The 19,800-nt window shown below is 45.0% G+C and overlaps 1 protein-coding gene across 11 annotated transcripts in view; it reads right to left on the bottom strand.

Moving 5' to 3' along the window:
* Window positions 1-19,800, bottom strand: part of TMEM63C (transmembrane protein 63C) — a 140,027-nt gene that overhangs the window by 4,288 nt on the left and 115,939 nt on the right. For all 11 annotated transcript variants that reach the window (XM_033951573.1, XM_033951569.1, XM_033951570.1 and 8 more), the window contains 6 exons: window positions 18,071-18,157; window positions 17,899-17,964; window positions 11,041-11,203; window positions 8,331-8,436; window positions 7,243-7,410; window positions 4,412-4,527 (listed from right to left, as the gene is read on the bottom strand). In XM_033951573.1, the coding sequence (XP_033807464.1) occupies window positions 4,412-4,527; window positions 7,243-7,410; window positions 8,331-8,436; window positions 11,041-11,203; window positions 17,899-17,964; window positions 18,071-18,157 (706 nt within the window). The remainder of the gene's footprint in view (window positions 1-4,411; window positions 4,528-7,242; window positions 7,411-8,330; window positions 8,437-11,040; window positions 11,204-17,898; window positions 17,965-18,070; window positions 18,158-19,800) is intronic.

Genomic DNA, 19,800 nt, shown 5'->3' on the forward strand with positions numbered 1-19,800 from the left:
ACCTAATGTACCTGGGGCAATTGGGGGGGGGGGATTAAGTGACTTGCCCAGGGTCACGAGGAGAAGCGTGGGTTTGAACCCACAACCCCAGGGTGCTGAGGCTGTAGCTTTAACCACTGCACCACACTCTCCCCAAACCAATCTGGACACTTCCTATTTTCAAGAATATGGTTTTTATTGTTGAAAATAGCAATTGTTTGGATCTCCTCAACTTCATTTAAGACCATCATTTTGGATTATTTTGTAATAAAGCCAGGTGGCAAAATCTCTGTGGGCTTTGAGGGAGTTACCACAGTGGCAGCTGCTAGCACAGCTTTGTGAAAAGGGGGAACAGGCCCACAGAGGCCTACAGAGACTCCCAACACCCGCCCCGATATTCCACCCACAGGAGGCTGCTTGACTACCTCTCGCGGGCCAGGGCAATCCCAGATATTCAATGCTGGGGTTGTATCTGGCCACCTTGGACTTCTGGCCAATTGACTGATAGGCGGGCCTGCTTTTCAAGTAGTGATTAGTGCCTTAATAAATATGTTTTGTACTGGACGGTTGAAAAATCAGGCTCTTGCTGGAAGGTTGATTGTATATAAAACGTGCAGCTTGACTTCCAGGATGCATAAAAGGGGGAGTAATCTTGCCAGACCCTTGCTTTATAGGTCTGTACACTCAGCACACTTTGACACCAGCCATAAAGACTGAGGAGGAAGCTATTAAGTAACTAGGCCTCGGTGCATCAAGTGGAACCTGTGGCTAAAACAGCCCATGTTGATAACTTTCCCCCTTAGTAACCAGAGCTGATACTGTGATGTCATAATGCCTCATTCCACCAATGAGAGCCAACCTCATCTATGATGTCACAATGGCCTGAATGCTCTATACTTGCCTCACTTTTGTTATATACACCAGTGCACCCTTTTTTCTTTAATCAAGGGGGGGAGTTCTCAAGGTGAGCTACTGTTAAGATAGGTTATTTTACTATTTACCTCAGTTATTATTAATGAGGTCTCTTTGGGTTAAACGAGCCTGATTTAGTGGTAAAATAACATGTTAAGATTGGCTGACGTTGATAAGTTCCTCTCTTAAAGATTTTTAATTAATGACATCATGAAAACATCCTATTATGAACTGAAAGATGAGTCTGATTTACTCCATTGAATTCTGCGAGATCTTTTTCATTTCAATTGATGGAGGTTAAAACGTGCATCATGTTTGTTTGCAAATTAACTTGGTATTTTCATAGTGTTGAATAGGGCTGTAGCAGATATTCAGATTCAAATTGGCTGCACATCCATCACATCCATAATCTGGGACTGTGCAAAACCCCAATGTAGTCCTTGATCTCTCATTTCATGTTAAAGCTCTCGGTGGCCATGATTTGCATTCGTTCCTGTAGAAATGATTTTTCCAACTCTAGCTTACCAGGCAGGTACATGGGACAAAGGTTTTTGGAACCTTCTTCTTCCTTTAGAAAATTGTTAAAATCTTATCTATTTGATCTTTTTTTTTTTAAACCGGGGGGTCTGTAATTCACTGTGAATGTTCAGTATCTTATTCTTTTGTTAATTGCACTGACCAGAGAGGTTCTTGCGGTATATAAGTGAATTGTTATAGTATTTTTCATTATTTGTAGTTGGCCAAATGGTAGAATGTGCTCTTTCGTACAGCTCTACTGCTCAATTATGAATAGAGCCGGTAATAATAGGCCTGATAGAAAGTCGGCTGATATCCTCTTTATTCTCTACATCCTGCTTACCTGCATTCATATTTGATTCCCTATTTGCCATTACGAACTTTGAGATCTATTCAGGATAATAGAATGGTAATTCCCTCTGTTCATAGAGCTAGGTGGGAGTCTACTCGAAATAAAGCGTTCTCTTTTGTAGCTCCAAATTTACGGAACCCTATACCAAGAGAGCTGAGACTAGAGGCAAATTTAAAATCTTTCAAAATTATGTTAAAAACAGTATTTTTTAAAGAAGCATTCGGACAAGATTTAAATCAATCTGATATTACTCATATCTTCTGAATGTTCTAGACCAGTGGTCTCAAACTCAAACCCTTTGCGGGGCCACATTTTGGATTTGTAGGTACTTGGAGGGCCGCAGAAAAAAAGAGTTAATGTCTTATTAAAGAAATGACAATTTTGCATGAGGTTAAACTCTTTATAGTTTATAAAACTTTCCTTTAACAGTTAAAAGGAAAGATATATAAACTATAAAGAGTTTTACCTTATGCAAAATTGTCATTTCTTTAATAAGACATTAACTATTTTTTCTGCGGCCCTCCAAGTACTCTATTTTTTCTGCAGCACTCACATTTAAAGTTTAATATCTTTTCTTTCTCAAAACTGGCACATTTCAATCACTAAATTGAAAATAAAATCATTTTCCTACCTTTGTTTGGTAATTTCATCAGTCTCTGGTTACACTTTATTCTTCTGACTGTGCATCCAATATTTCTTCCTTTCTTTCAGCCTCCTGTATGCTTCCTCTCCTCCAGACCTCATTCCCTCCCCAACTTTTTCTTTCTTTCTCTATGTCTGTCTTTCTCTGATTCCGTGTCCCATTTTTTGCTTTGTTTCTGGCTCCCTGTCACCCCCTTCTTTCTTTCTTCCTTCCTTCCTGCCCTCCCCCATGCCACTGCCGCCGGGGAATAGGCTGCTGCTGCTGCCGAGATCTCCCTGCTTCTCTTCTCCACGGGGCCAACCAACTTTCACCGCCCGAAGTCAATTCTAATGTCGGAAAGGACGTTCCGGGCAGCCAGGCAGCGATTGGCTAGCCAGAACGTCCTCTCGACGTCAGAATTGATGTCGGGTGGCGAGAGAAGAAGGAAATCAAAGAACACGGTGCCGGCCTGTTCCCCGATGGCAGCGGTGAGAAGGGAAGGGAAGCAGGATGGGCACCACTGCTCTAGACGAGCCGCACTCTAGGGAGAACAGTGGAGGGTGGCCAGCTGTGCGGACCGCCCCCCCCTTGTTACGCCACTGGAGCAGCAGCATGTCTGGCCGGCTCGTTCCATTCAAAGCCGCGGGTGGCGGCTCCTTGCGAGATCCGCGCCTGCGTCTGAAGCCTCTCTGATGTTGTGATGTCAGAGAGGCTTCCGATGCAGGAGTGGATAGTGCAAGGAGCCACCAACCCGCGGCTTTGAATGGAATGAACCGGCCAGACACGCTGCTGCTCCAAAAGGAAGAGAATGATCCAGTCCAGACCGCAGGCCGCAAATAAAATCTGGAGAGCCACATGTGGCCTGCGGGCTGCGTGTTTGAGACCGCTGTTCTAGACCTTCAGTTAGCAGTCTGGGGAAATTTTAAAGCTTAATGGTATTTATATGATTTTATTTAGGAGTGAATGCTTTTTGTAAGAGTCCTTTAGTATGTTTGCTGTTTGTATGAGCCTGGTCTATACTAGTGGTGTCAAACTCAAACCCTCTACAGGGCCACATTTTGGATTTGTAGGTACTTGGAGGGCCTCAGAAAAAAAAGAGTTAATGTCTTATTAAAGAAATGACAATTTTACATGAGGTAAAACTCTTTATAGTTTATAAATCTTTCCTTTTGGCTATGTCTTAATAATAATGTTGTCATTTAAAGAGACATATGATCAAGAAACTGTTTTATTTTACTTTTGTGATTATGATAAACATACCGAGGTCATCAAAATAGTAGCTGGCGGGCCACAAATTTGAGACCACTGTTCTATACTATCTAATAATGGAGTTCTTTTTTACATTTGTTTTATTTTATTTTTATTATATTTTGTAAACTGCTTGGACCAATAAAATGAACAAGCGGTATAACAAGCTTAATAAACCATAAACCATAAAGTGTGGATCCAGTTTGCCAATTTTAGCTCCCCTGATGCTACAATTCAAGGTCACAAAACACAAGTATTATTCACTGATTTCAGGATACAATTAACCAGTAAGACAGGATGGGAGAGAAAAACTATGTCCCAGGATGGCCTGAGAAGTAGGCGGGATACAAAAATCATTGTTATCATCGAACAAAGATAGAGGGGAGAGAAAGGAAGCAACACGTGAGAGAAGAGGTTGGGAGAGAAAGGGAGAGAGGAGAGCAATGCTAGGACTGGATAGAGAAGGAAAGTGGACAGATGAGATAAAAGGAGAGTAGAGAGACAGCCGCAGGGTTACCAGAGGAGTGCCCGGAGGGATTTCCAAAACTCAGCAGTGTGTCTGGGTTTTGCAAATTCCAGCATCTGGGCCGCATCTGGAGAACGTCTGCGCAAGCGTGTCCACGCCCGTATAGACGGTCCCGAGCTCGGGGAGGTTCTTATGGGAGCTGGAGGCGGAATGGGGCAGGACCAAGTGTCCTCTTTGTTCATAGAGGTAATCTGGCAACCCTAGGCAGCTGGCACCCCAGAAAGACAATCCAGGGATGTCGGCAGAGGAGACTCACCTGATAACTGGCTGATTTCTTTGGCTGCAGTTTCTTTAAACAGAGGCTGCAGATGGAGAAGAGGATGCAGGAGAGCAGAACCACAAAGGTGAACAGAGTGACGGGGCGTGCAGGACCTGCAACCGCATAAGAAATTGCATCCACATGAGGTCAGAATTCCAGGCAGTGCGTCAAAACCCCCCCACCCACAGCATGGAGAAGAGGTCAGAACAGGAGCACACAGCAGGGCTAGAAGGGAAGAGAGCGTGCCACAGTGCCAAGCAGGTTCTTCCTGCCCCTCCCTTCCTTATGCTCATCATGTGGGAAGAGAGGGAGTAAAGAAGCTCCACATCGTGACTTCCCTTCTCCTTTGCGGCCCCTGCTCTCATTTATTGATTTGAAATGCATGGGACACTGCACAGCCATGGAATTCAAATCAGCAGTCCGACTGCAACTGGGGATGTGAGCAAGGGACGGAAGGAGGGTCAGAGCAAGCTAAGAGTGTGGGAGGGAAGGCAGAGAGAATGGGCATGGGAGATGCTGGGAGCTAGGGAGAAACATAGAAACAAATGGCCCATCCACAACATCAACTATTTCCTCCTCTCCCTACGAGATCCCACATGTCTGTTCCATGCTTTCTTGAATTCAGACACAGTCTCTTGTCTCCACCACCTCTACCGGGAGACTGTTCCACGCATCTACCACCCTTCCTTAGATTACTCCTGAGTCCATCGCCTCTTAACTTCATCCTTTTGCCCTCTCATTCCAGAGCTTCCTTTCAAATTAAAGAGACTCGACTCATGCACATTTATGCCACGTAGGTATTTCCCCTCTCCTGCCTTTCCCCCATAGTATACATATTGAGATCTTTGAGTCTGTCCCTATGATGAAGACCACACACCATTTTAGTAGACTTCCTCTGGACTAAAGATCTTGTTTGGGAGGATGGAGGAGAGAATGCGGGGGGGGGGGGGCATTTCTGGGTGTTAGTGATAGGGAAGCTGAGAAAGAAAGCTGGGAAATGTCTCTCCTGAAGACAGAGAAAGCTGGGGGTGAATCTCAGGTACGTGAGGGGATGGGAGTTCAAGCTAAGGCAGGGAGAGAAGGAGAGAGCTGGATAGGGTGGAATCTGGAGAGTATGACAGTTGCAGATGGTCGACTCTGATGAGGGAAAGACCTGGGATGGGGAGTGTTAGGCCTTGGGAAGGAAGAAGTTAGGCCTTGAATGGGGCAATTCTGCAGACAAAGAAGAACACAGCATGAAGAATTTTAAAACAGTGTGCACAAAGTTTTAAATTGTTCTTTTTTTGCTCAAAATGTAAGTAGGAGAATGAAATATACAACTAGGAGACAAGAGGGAGCAAACAGGGAGGAAAAGGCGTCAGTGAGGACATGAAGTCTGCCAATCAAGTGGAGCAGGCTTCGTCCAAGGCAAGACAAATCATGGGCTGCAAACGAAGGGGTTTCGTCAGTCGTAAGGCGGAAGTCATTATGCCATTGTATAGATCCACGGTGAGGTCCCACCTGGAATACTGTGTGCAATTCTGGAGGCCGCATTATCGCAAGGATGTGCTGAGACTGGAGTCGGTGCAAAGAATGGCCACCCGGATGGTCTCGGGACTCAAGGATCTACCATACGAAAAACGGCTTGACAAATTACAGCTATACTCGCTCGAGGAGCGCAGAGAGAGGGGGGACATGATCGAGACGTTCAAGTATCTTACGGGCCGCATCGAGGCGGAGGAAGATATCTTCTTTTTCAAGGGTCCCACAACAACAAGAGGGCATCCGTTGAAAATCAGGGGCGGGAAACTACGAGGTGACACCAGGAAATTCTTTTTCACTGAAAGAGTGGTTGATCGCTGGAATAGTCTTCCACTACAGGTGATTGAGGCCAGCAGCGTGCCTGATTTTAAGGCCAAATGGGATAGACACGTGGGATCTATTCACAGAGAAAGGTAGGGGAGGGTCATTAGGGTGGGCAGACTAGCTGGGCCGTGGCCCTTATCTGCCATCTATTTCTATGTTTCTATGAAAAGAGAAAAGCAAGAGTGTAGAGAGGGAAGGGGGAGGAAAAAGGGCCTACAAAGCAGGAAGAAGAGGGAAGAGAGGGTATGGTGGGGGGGGGGAGAAGAAATGACATAGATGGGAAGAAGAGGAGAAGAGAGGGTACGGTGGGGGGGGGGAGGAGGATAAGAAATGACATAGATGGGAAGAAGATGAAAAGAGAGGGGGAACAGAAAGTAGGGCAAGGAGGGGAAGTACACAGCAGGGGGGGAGAAGAAAGGACATATTTGGGAAAAAGAGGAGAGGAGAGTGGGCACACAGCAGGGATGGAAGAGAATAATGGAAAAGCAAGATGCTGAGATAATGATGATAATTTCTTCTTTCATGTACGAGATCAATTCTAGACTTTTGAATGTCTCTTAAGCTGAAAGTAAAGCTGCAGTCATAGGTGGCTGGTGGTTCAGCAGTTTGGGGGGGGGGACTAAAGTAGGTGGGGGCTGAAGCCAGGTCTGAGTCCATAATTGCCTGATAAAATGAATAAAAATGGCAAGAAAATGAAACAGCGCAAACCTTAGTAGATCTACGAGTAGGCAATAGGCTTAAAGGAGATTGACAAAACGTTATCAAAAATGATATCTAGACCTCCATTGAGCCCCTCAGCAAGTCTGCCTCTCTCTCTCTCTTGTGGCTACACTTTAATGTGAAGTGTTTGCAAAAGCAGCTCTGCTTCCCTCTATTTCCTTATCTCCTTATTCTGAATTCCTGAATACAGACAGAGGAGAGGTACAGAAGAAGAACAGGCGAGAAGAGAGGGCCCAGAGCAGGGAGGAAAGAGCTGCACTTACCTAATCGCAGAACGGAGAAGAAGAGAAGCCAGAATATGCAGAGGATCGGGGCCACAATGACTTGGCTGACGGCGGCGGAGTGAATTTTCTGGCTCAGCTTTGCTGGGACGTAGGCATAGTAGATATTGTATCGATCCACCAGGTGTTTCAGCAGCATGTACAGTAAACCTGGACACAAGAGTGACGATGAGGAGGAGCGAAAGGCCACTCCCGCATCCCAGACACCCACCTATAGCCACCCTGTAAATCAGAGAACCAGAGGCAGGATGGCAGCGGTGGGCAATACAGCCTGGGAGTCAAACCCATCCCACCACTGCCATAATTTGAGGCCTCACATGTCCACCACCTTTGAGGAGCTACTAATATTCATGTATCATTAAAGATGGGCATTTTGGGGTTTAATAATGTCAGCAGAGCAGCCACGAGGAACACTGTGTTGCATTATGAGCTCTCAGCTGGAGGGATGGGGGGTGCAATAAACTATGGCCCAAGCTCTGATCAGTCTGAAATGTACCCTAAAGGAAGAGATCCACCATTTTGGACAGATTAATAGGACCTGTGAGATGTAAAACATGGTACCTTCACTGTAAAGAATTTAGAATATACAGTATATGGTTTGAACTTATTTTTTTTACTTTCATGTTCAGACCTCTACTGGCTCCCAATCCCTACCTGTCTTAGATCTCTAACCCCCACTGCTCTCACAATCCCAAACCTGCAATGGACTGTCAATCTCCACTTGTCTCATATTCCAATCTTCAACTGGACCTCCAACCCCCACTGGTTTCACTGAACCCTCAATCATAGTCATGGCTCTCAATGTGGCCTTTGGACCAAAGAGTTTGCCCATGCAACCTATCCATTGTGCTCATTCAAGCCAACTGCACAGCTTCTTCTTCTTCAGAGGTTCTTGTTTGAGCTATGATTGCTTGACTTTGAATACCATCTTTGTCTTCGTCACCAGTTTCACTGGGAGTCTGTTCTATGCATTTACCATCCCTTCTGTATGAATGGATGGGGCAGGACACGCCCATATTAATACCCAGCTCTCACTGATATTCTGGGAGAAGGATGGATCATGCACTTACCGAAGGGTACTATGATAGGACACGTGATGCAGTACGTCATCACCACGGTGAAAATACAAGTTGTCCAAGCATATTCCAACCCAAACTGGAACTCGTAGGCCTGATTCTGAATTTCAGGGGAAGAGAGAGAGAGAGAAGAGGCATCAAATCATTATTAGTGAGCATTTTTCCATTAATAGCATCTTGAATGTCTAAGAGCAGATTGCATAGCTGGTTTTAAGAAGGGTTTGGACAATTTCCTGGAGGAAAAGTCCATAGTCTGTTATTGAGAAAATAATGGGGGAAGCCACTGCTTGCCCTGGATCGGTAGCATGAAATGGTGCTACTTCTTGGGTTTTGGCCAGGTACTAGGGACCTGGATTGGCCACCTTGAGAATGGGCTACTGGGCTTGATGGACCATTGGTTTGACCCAGTAAGGCTATTCTTATGTGCTAATATTGTAATGTACTAGGAATAGGAATGCTGAAGTCACAGGTACAATCCTGAACCTTCAGACCTCGAACCTGAAATTGAATCTGTCAACGGAATGGTCAGAGGAACGGAGGAAAAAGTATCTTGGGGTAGGAAGAGACTGGGGGTAACAGAGTAGCCAAGGCAAAAGAAGCAACGACTTAATGGACTAACATTGTGCCACTTTTTACAGCTACAGGATAGTGGGGCTCATTGATATCCTTTGGCACAAGGATGAAAAATTGTTCAGATAATCATGATTAAACAACCCTGACAGACCAAACCAATGAGAACAAAGCATGTTAGGGGGCAGCTCCCAAAGGCCTAACTAACCCTCTTTAAGTGAGGAACGACCCTTAATCTTTGTATGCTGGGAGATAACTCATTTGGTCTCTTAGGGGAGTGTGTTTGTGGGTGCTCTTGTGCCTTACTTTTGCAATCTCTCTCCTTCTCCTCCTCTGTCTTTTGGCAGGATGAACAGAGCGTGCCCAGAGCTCATGGATATGTGTGCGAGAGGCTGAGGGAGGAGCTTGGACTTGATTATACTGCTTTGTATAATGATGGGGTCCTGGGACAGAACCTGTGATTAACAGCCTCTGGTACCCTGTTCTAATCGGCACTGGAGCATTTTCACCGCATCCATGCCTCCATGCAGACCTGCCAGAACCACCAGAGATGCAGCAGTTGTAAGAACTTAGGGGAAGCTCAGTGCGAGGCCTCGTTGCTGGTGCGTAGTCTCAGAGTTTGTGGAGGTGGCAGGGTTACCAGAGGTCCGGATTTTCCCAGACATGTCCTTCTTTTCGAGGACGGCTTTTCAAAACCTGGCACTTTGTCCGGGTTTTGAAAAGCCTCCTCTAAATCGCGTTGGGCAGGAGGAAATCCTCGCATGTGTGGAGGAGGGGCTGAGGTGGGATTGGGGGCGGGACTAGGGTGTAACAGGGCAAGGATAGATGGAATTGGGCAGGCCTGTGGGGGTGGGCCTAGGGGTCCGGATTTTACTATAGTAAAATCTGGCAACCCTAGGTACTGGCAGACCCGGAGGTGAAGGGAAAGAGGGAATACCTGAGGATGAGTACATAGGAAAGTCACAGTGGGTCAGATCAATAGTCCAACAGTGATTAATCCAGATCACAAGTCCCTGGCAGAAATCCAAATAGTGCTACCAATCCCAGGGCAAGCAGCAGCCTCCTCCACATTTCTCTCAATAGGAGAGTATGGACTTTTCCTCCGGGAACTTGTCCAAACCATTTTTAAACCCAGCTACACTAATTGTTGTTACCACATCCTCTGGCAATGAGTTTCAGAGCTGAACTATTCTGAGTGAAAAAAAATATTTCTTCCTATTTGTTCTGAGGGAAGCAGGTGATTTTTGGAAGAAGCCAGCATGCTTCAATAAGTTGTGATATGGTCCCAACCTTCTTGCCTAGTACTTTTACATCTGGCCCTGGTGATTAGAAGATCTATAAAAAGATAGACAGCCCAGGATGGAGAGGGCCTGCCTTGTATCCTGGAGGGAACATAGTAACATAGCAAATGACGGCAGATAAAGACCCAAATGGTCCATCCAGTCTGCCCAACCATACATGCTCCATAAATTAATTTAGTTTAAATGGTCCTTTTTCTTAGATATTTCTGGCCCAGAAACCCAGATCCCTGCCTGCTAGTGTGCTTAGGTTCCGTCTACTGGAGTCTCCATCAAAGCTCACTCCAGCCCACCTTAATCACTCCAGCCATCGAAACCCTCCCCAGCCCGTCCTCAACTGAATGTCCATATACGGGACACAAGCCGTGCAAGTCTGCCCAGTACTGGCCTTAGTTCCTTCAATGTATACCCGTCATTTTCTGATTCTAGATCTTCTGTGTTCATCCTACGCTTGTTTGAACTCTGTCACCGTTTTCTTCTCCACCACCTTCCCTGGGAGCATATTCCATGCATCAACTACCCTCTCCGTAAAGTAGAATTTCCTAACATTACTCTTGAATCTACCACCCCCCAACCTCAAATTATGCCCTCTGGTTTTACCATTTTCCCTTCTCTGGAAAAGATTTTGTTCTACGTTAATGCCTTTGTTCACATCTCCCCTCAGGCATCAGCAAAATTAATACTAGGCGCTGTGAAATTGAAGTGGAGGGGGGAGGAAGGTCTGAGGGCCTTTACTGAATTCATCTTTCCACCATTTATTGAAATAAAGTGCTTATTTGGATACTGAAAAATCCACCCTGCTGTGTTCCCTTTTACACACTCCAGACCCCTTGTACCCGCTTGATGTGGAGGCGTTCAGGCTCAGACTTGGCAAAACACAGGCGTGCGGCATACACCATCAGTCCAGGGATACGCAGGAGCTCCATGGCTGTCCCAATCAGACTGGCCGTAATGACATAATTCACGAAGAACGCACCATTGTCAGGAAGGAACACACACCTGTGAATCCAAAAATACATTACAGGGTGGCTGCCTTACCCAGCTCCGATAACAAGCCAGTCCTCAATGAATATGTACGAGGCAGATTTGCATGCACTGCCTCCATTATAGCCAAATATATCTCGTTTTATCTACTCACTTATTCTCTACTGCTTCTTTTTTTTTTTTTCTCAATTCTTTATTGATTTTCATATCTCATAACAAGTATACAATAATCATTCAATATTCATACAATTCACTTGTATACTTCATATAATATTAAATCTTATATTATCCCCCCTCCCCCCTCCCCTTCCACACATATCAACATTTTATTTGAATCTCATAGTAACATAGTAACATAGTAGATGACGGCAGATTAAGACCCGAATGGTCCATCCAGTCTGCCCAACCTGATTCAATTTAAATTTTTTTTTTAATTTTATTATTTTTTTTTTTTCTTCTTAGCTATTTCTGGGCAAGAATCCAAAGCTTTACCTGGTACTATGCTTGGGTTCCAACTGCCGAAATCTCTGTTAAGACTTACTCCAGCCCATCTACACCCTCCCAGCCATTGAAGCCCTCCCCTGCCCATCCTCCACCAAACGGCCATACACAGACGCAGACCGTACAAGTCTGCCCAGTAACTGGCCTAGTTCAATCTTTAATATTATTTTCTGATTCTAAATCTTCTGTGTTCATCCCACGCTTCTTTGAACTCAGTCACAGTTTTCCTCTCCACCACCTCTCTCGGGAGCGCATTCCAGGCATCCACCACCCTCTCCGTAAAGTAGAATTTCCTAACATTGCCCCTGAATCTACCACCCCTCAACCTCAAATTATGTCCTCTGGTTTTACCATTTTCCTTTCTCTGGAAAAGATTTTGTTCTACATTAATACCTTTTAAGTATTTGAACGTCTGAATCATATCTCCCCTGTCTCTCCTTTCCTCTAGGGTATACATATTCAGGGCTTCCAGTCTCTCCTCATACGTCTTCTGGCGCAAGCCTCCTATCATTTTCGTCGCCCTCCTCTGGACCGCCTCAAGTCTTCTTACGTCTTTCGCCAGATACGGTCTCCAAAACTGAACACAATACTCCAAGTGGGGCCTCACCAATGACCTGTACAGGGGCATCAACACCTTCTTCCTTCTACTGACTACACCTCTCTTTATACAGCCCAGAATCCTTCTGGCAGCAGCCACTGCCTTTTTCACTGTTTTTTCGCCTTTAGATCTTCGGACACTATCACCCCAAGGTCCCTCTCCCCGTCCGTGCATATCAGCTTCTCTCCTCCCAGCATATACGGTTCCTTCCTATTATTAATCCCCAAATGCATTACTCTGCATTTCTTTGCATTGAATTTTAGTTGCCAGGCATTAGACCATTCCTCTAACTTTTGCAGATCCTTTTTCATATTTTCCACTCCCTCTTCGGTGTCTACTCTGTTACAAAAAAAGGAAAAAAGGAGGCTCAGGGGAGATATGATAGAGACCTTCAAGATCATGAGGGGCATAGAGAGGGTGGATAGGGACAGATTCTTCAGACTGAAGGGGACAACAAGTACGAGGGGGCATTCGGAGAAACTGAAGGGAGATAGGTTCAAAACAAATGCAAGGAAGTTTTTTTTTCACCCAAAGGGTCGTGGACACTTGGAATGCGCTACCGGAGGAAGTGATCAGGCAGAGTACGGTACAGGGATTCAAACAGCAATTGGACGGATTCCTGAGGGATAAAGGGATCGTGGGATACTGAGGGAGGAGCTGGAATGTAACACAAGTATAGAAAGCTAACCAGGTAATAAGTATAGAAACCCAACCAGGTCGTGCATGTGCAAGACCGGAGGGTTAGGACTTCGATGGGAAGATAGGACTTCAATGAGAAACCAAGGTGGCAAGGGAGCCCCTTCTGGTGATTCAGACAGGTCGTGACCTGTTTGGGCCGCCGCGGGAGCGGACTGCCGGGCAGGATGGACCTATGGTCTGACCCGGCGGAGGCACTGCTTATGTTCTTATGTTCTTAAATCTTGGTATCATCTGCAAAAAAGCACACTTTTCCTTCTAACCCTTCAGCAATGTCACTTACATACATATTGAACAGGATTGGCCCCAGCACCGAACCCTGAGGGACTCCACTAGTCACCTTTCCTTCCTTCGAGCGACTTCCATTAACCACCACCCTCTGGCGTCTGTCCGACAGCCAGTTTCTGACCCAGTTCACCACTTTGGGTCCTAACTTCAGCCCTTCAAGTTTGTTCAACAGCCTCCTATGAGGAACTGTATCAAAGGCTTTGCTGAAATCCAAGTAAATTACATCTAGCATATGTCCTCGATACAGCTCTCTGGTCACCCAATCAAAAAATTCAATCAGGTTCGTTTGGCACGATTTACCTTTTGTAAAGCCATGTTGCCTCGGATCCTGTAACCCATTAGATTCAAGGAAATACACTATCCTTTCTTTCAGCAACACTTCCATTATTTTTCCAACAACTGAAGTGAGGCTCACCGGCCTGTAGTTTCCTGCTTCATCCCTGTGACCACTTTTATGAATAGGGACCACATCCGCTCTCCTCCAATCCCCAGGAATCATTCCGGTCTCCAGAGATTTGTTGAACAAGTCTTTAATAGGACTCGCCAGAACCTCTCTGAGCTCCCTTAGTATCCTGGGATGGATCCCGTCTGGTCCCATCGCTTTGTCCACCTTCAGTTTTTCAAGTTGCTCATAAACACCCTCCTCCGTGAACGGCGCAGAATCTACTCCATTTTCTCGTGTAACTTTGCCAGACAATCTCGGTCCTTCTCCAGGATTTTCTTCTGTGAACACAGAACAGAAGTATTTGTTTAGCACATTTGCTTTCTCCTCATCACTCTCCACATATTTGTTCCCAGCATCTTTTAGCCTAGCAATTCCATTTTTTATGTTCCTCCTTTCACTAATATATCTGAAAAAATTTTTATCTCCCTTTTTTACATTTTTAGCCATTTGTTCTTCCGCCTGTGCCTTCACCAAACATATCTCTCTCTTGGCTTCTTTCAGTTTCACCCTGTAGTCCTTTCTGATCTCCTCTTCTTGGGTTTTTTTATATTTCATGAACGCCAACTCTTTCGCCTTTATTTTCTCAGCCACTAGGTTGGAGAACCATATCGGCTTCCTTTTTCTCTTGTTTTTATTGATTTTCTTCACATAAAGGTCCGTAGCCATTTTTATCGCTCCTTTCAGCTTAGACCACTGTCTTTCCACTTCTCTTATGTCCTCCCATCCTAACAGCTCTTTCTTCAGGTACTTTCCCATTGCATTAAAGTCCGTACGTTTGAAATCTAGGACTTTAAGTATCGTGCGGCCGCTCTCCACTTTAGCCGTTATATCAAACCAAACCGTTTGATGATCGCTACTACCCAGGTGAGCACCCACTCGAACATTAGAGATACTCTCTCCATTTGTGAGGACCAGATCCAATATCGCTTTTTCCCTTGTGGGTTCCGTCACCATTTGTCTGAGCAGAGCCTCTTGAAAGGCATCCACAATCTCCCTACTTCTTTCCGATTCCACAGACGGAACATTCCAGTCCGCATCCGGCAGGTTGAAATCTCCCAACAGCAGAACCTCCTCTTTCCTTCCAAACTTTCGGATATCCACAATCAGATCCTTATCAATTTGCTGCGATTGAGTCGGAGGTCTGTAGACTACACCCACGTAGATAGAAGTTCCATCTTCTCTTTTCAGAGCAATCCATATCGCTTCTTCCTCTCCCCAGGTCCCTTGCATTTTGGTCGCTTGGATATTGATCTTTACATAGAGAGCTACTCCTCCACCTTTATGACCATCTCTGTCCTTCCTAAAAAGATTATATCCTGGTATGTTTGCATCCCATCCATGTGATTCACTGAACCATGTCTCTGTGATAGCAACAATATCTAGATCTGCCTCTAATATCAGGGCTTGCAGATCATGAACTTTGTTGCTTAGACTGCGAGCATTTGTGGTCATCGCTTTCCAGCTATTTTTCAGCGATAATCTCCTTTTTCGTATGGATTTTTGTGTCGTTTCACTTTCCGTTGCAATACTAAGAAATGAGTTGCTGATATTGCTTATGTTGCAGCCTTTACTACTATCACATCTTTTCTTTTGCCGGGGGTGGTCTCTATAATTGTCCTTCGTACATACACCACCCCCACCTTCTAGTTTAAATGCCTGGAAAAATATTGTCTAAATTTCTCTGCAAGGTTTCTTTTTCCTGCTGTAGTAATATGTAGCCCATCAGTGCAATATAGCTTCTTGTCCTTCCATGTATTTCCCCATCCTCCTATGTACCTGAAGCCTTCTTGATGACACCAGGCTTTGAGCCATCTATTAAAGTCCTCTGTGTTTTTCACTCTTTGCTCTCCCTTTCCATATGCAGGCAGTATTTCAGAAAAAGCTAAAGTCTTTACAAAAGGTTTCACGCCCTCACCAAGCTCCCGAAAAGCTTTCTGTGCTGCAAGTGTGGAGTTGTTGGCCAGGTCATTTGTTCCCAGATGGATAACAACATCAGTGTTAAAATCCTTAGTTTCTTCCTTTGCCTGGAACTCCTGGTAGCTGAGGATCCTGGAAGACATTTCACTATTTTGGTCTCCTCGCCCTGTGTTCCAAGGTTAATGCCTTTGATGATGGAATCCCCCAACAGTAATAGTTTTCTGTTTTTGGCTTTTTTATTTGTACTTAGGGTGCTCTTGTTCTCTTGAGTTACCTTCATTGGTTCCAGTCCCACCTCCCTTCTGTTTTCCTGAGTATCACAGTGCACTAGTGGAGCGAAGGAATTCTGTAGAGGTAATATTAGTGAAGGTGGATGTTTCTGTGTTACATGTCGCAGTCTTCCTGAGCCTACTGTGACCCATTTATTCCTGGGCTGTTTTATTCTTTGAGGTAAAGGTGGTAAGTTGGTATGATTTTGTGGAGTGATGGAAGCTGCTTTAATTGTATTCAATTCCTGTTTAAGTTTGCAGAGCTCCTCCTTAATACTGGCAAGTTGAAGACAGATGGGGCAAGCCTTAAGCCTCCAAATAGTATGTCTTGGAATTAAAGCACCACAGTGATTGCATAGAATAAAGGTCATCTTGATTGGTTGTGAAGTGACTTGATTTGAGTAGTCCTGATTATATGGGTCTCTATATATGAATAGTGGTCCCTGGGGTTGGTGGGACTATAAGTAAGACTACAAGTAAGGCAGAAATATAGGCTCTATACCACCTAAAACACAGTATTTTAAACAAAACTGCAGGTTCTATCAGTGCTACCCTAAAACACAGGATTTATAACAGGATTTTCCCTACTTTAGTCACCCTGAGCCACAGGCACCAGAAATATAGGCTCTATACCACCTAAAACACAGTATTTTAAACAAAAATGCAGGAAGAGGAAATAAGATTTAACAGAGGAAAGAGAAGGATTTATTTTTTTGTGCTTTTTTATATTTTTTTTTTTAGTAAGAAACAGGGAGGAGAAGAGAAATTAAGCAGATATAATGCTGAAAACCAGTGAAAAGAGCAGAATATGAAATGCTGAGTAACTTAGCTTTTAGAAGTTCACAGGGCAGCCTTGTTTCAGCACTCAAATGACAGATAAAAATTATTGATCAGGAAAATTGAAAATTTAGAAAATGCCAATAGAAATTTGAACCTGAGATTTCTTAATTTTCCTGTATCCAGAATATTATCTCCTAGAGAACTTTTTCATTCTTTTCTGACTTCAATTCTAAAATTTTCAGAGACCAATATGCCACCATTGCAAAAATTATACTATCTTAATATAGTCGAAGAGGATAAGGATAAGTCAACTACTCATTCCGGAGAACTAGACCTCACTGGGATGTTGGAATCCTCACGGATTGAAATTTCAGCGAGAGCTACTTTGTTAGTGACTTTCGCTTTCTTACAAGATAAAGAAGCTCTTCTTCGCCTTTTATAGAACTGAAAGTGTTGAATTCTTCAATCACAAAATTGCAATTTTTCCTGATGTTTCAAAGTGGACGCAGCTTAGACGCAAAAAATTTCTGACATTTCATCAGTCAGTTTTGGCCTTGGGAGCGACCTTTCAACTCAGGTTTCCTTGTAAATGCTGTTTTACCTATCAAGCAAATGAGTATATCTTTTATGACCCAGAACAATTGCAATTTTTCTTGGAAGGAAAGGCTGCCATTAAGGCTCCCGACCCCTCTATAATTCCAACTTAGGCCTTAATGTAATTAACCAAAAGAACCCTGTATTTTTGAGGCATATGTTAATATGACCGAGTATAATTTTCCTTTAATTCAACTCCCCTTGATTGTGTATGGCTTTACTCTCTCCCAATGTGGACTATGATCATTGTACTGGGAATTTGTGATTTGATAATAATTTCTTGAGTATATTTAGTTTCCTGTATCAAAGTGTTTTTGATCTTTGATGTGAAATTAAACAGATTTAAACATTAAAAAAAAATATTCCAATTTAATTAGTGCCAAAGAAAGATGACAAAAAGACCTGGCAAAAAGTTTCCCATACTAAATGCACACAAGAAACTTTTCTTTTTCTTCTTTTGAACACGCCACCCTATCTAACCTGCGTACAAACCCGGTGTTAACTCCAGCAGCATTTTGAAACTCGGCCCCTGAGTGCTGTACAGACAGGGTCCTGGTGCAGAGTCCCTTGCCAGGCCCTGAACATTAATCTAAGCAGCAAGGCAGGCAAGACCAATACTCACTGAAACTTGATGTCGGCTTCATCCAGGAAGTGAGTATCAAAGAGCCACCGGAAGAAAAGGTCGAGGCTGAGGAAAGAGAACAGTGTGTCACACCCCCCTCTGTGCGTTACACTCAGGGAGCGCAGGGCGTTCCACACCCTCGAGTACTGTGTCACTCACTCCTTTGCATTACCTGGTCAGACCAAGTGAGGGCAGAATGATCACCATGAACACCAGGAACAAGTAACACTTGTGCATCGTTAGCTGATTCGCATCAGACCTAGAAATAAGTACAAAAGTGAATCTGAGAGAGAAAGACAAAACACACACATATGCCCCATCAACACGTACGAGGACAACTGGGACACATATGACACAGGCACACAGAAAGCAGCTGAGAGACACACCGCATGTATACACTTCCCCCTCCAAATTCATGATTTAATTTTTGGGCTATTTTAAGCCCTGAAAGCCCCCCCTTAAGCCTTACCTGGTGGTCTACCATAGAGAGCTGCACGGGAACGGGGATGACGGGAATCCCGCGGGAACCGCGGGGATCCCGTGGGTTCCACCTTTGGGTCACGGGGATCCCATGGGGATGCCCCTTAGGGTCACGGGGATTCCGTGGGGATGCCCCCTAGGGTCGCGGGGATCCCGTGGGGACGCCTCCGAGGGTCGCGGGGTTCCTGCGGGGTTGGATGGCACTCGAGCTGCGAGGCTAGTCTCCTTCTCCTTACCTGTCCTGCTGCAGCACACAGCCAAATGGAAGTCTTCCCGATGTCAGCGCTGACGTCGGAGGGAGGGCTTAAGTAAAGCCCTCCCTTCCTCCGACATCAGCGCTGACATCGGGAAGACTTCCGGTCAGCTGAGTGCGGCGGAGAAGAAAAGATGCTGAAGGGGAATGGGTAAAACAGAGGGGGGAGAAGGACGCTGAAAGCACATGGAGAAGACAGAGGGGGAGAAGGACGCTGAAAGCACATGGGGAAGACAGAGGAGGGATAAGGATGCTGAAAGCACATGGGGAAGACAGAGGGGGAGAAAGATGCTGAAAGCACATGGGGAAGACAGAGGGGGGAAAAGGATGCTGAAAGCACATGGGGAAGACAGAGGGGGAGAAGGACACTGAAGAAATGGGGAAGACAGAGGGGGAGAAGAATGCTGAAAGCACATGGGGAAGACAGAGGGGAAGAAGGACGCTGAAAGCACATGGGGAAGACAGAGGGGGAGAAGACGCTGAAGAGAAATGGGGAACAAAGAGTAGGGAGAAGATGCTGGAAGGGAAGAAGACAGAGATGCCAGACTATTTGGGGGGGGAGAGAAGGGAAGAAGATGGGTGCCAGACCAATTTGGAAGGGGGGGAGAAAGGGAGAGGCACAGTAACAGAACAAATGGAAGATACAGAGAGAAGAGAGACAGTGGATGGAAGGAATTGAATGAGAAGATGAGGAAAGCAGAAACCAGACAACAAAGGTAGAAAAAAAATTCTATTTTTTTCTTTTTGCTTCAGGATAAAGTAATATATTAGTTGTGTTGATAAAAATTTATAAACAAAGCCCTGCCAGCTGAACATCTCTTTCTCCAGTTCAACAGCCAGAACTTTGATTTATAAGGAAGGAATAAGCTAAATATTGCAGTACTGAGGCTTATATGGATGCTGTGGGGACGGTGACGGGGCGGTGAAGGGAATGGCGGTGATAGAGCGGTGAAGGGGACGGTGCAGTGACGGGGACAGAGTTTTTCCCTGTGTCATTCTCTAGTGCTCACTTCAAAAGCTTCCCTCTGACTCAGCTTCCTGTTTCCGCTTTTGACTGAGCACCGCGTTGCCAATCTGAAGTTCTGTTGATGCAGGGGTAGAAGGAGGCCCATTGCCGATCTTAAGTGTCATCGCGGGGAGGGGGGGGGGGGGCGTTGCTGATCTTGTTG

This window comes from Geotrypetes seraphini, chromosome 7 (genome assembly GCF_902459505.1).
Source record: "Geotrypetes seraphini chromosome 7, aGeoSer1.1, whole genome shotgun sequence".
NCBI lineage: Eukaryota > Metazoa > Chordata > Amphibia > Gymnophiona > Dermophiidae > Geotrypetes > Geotrypetes seraphini.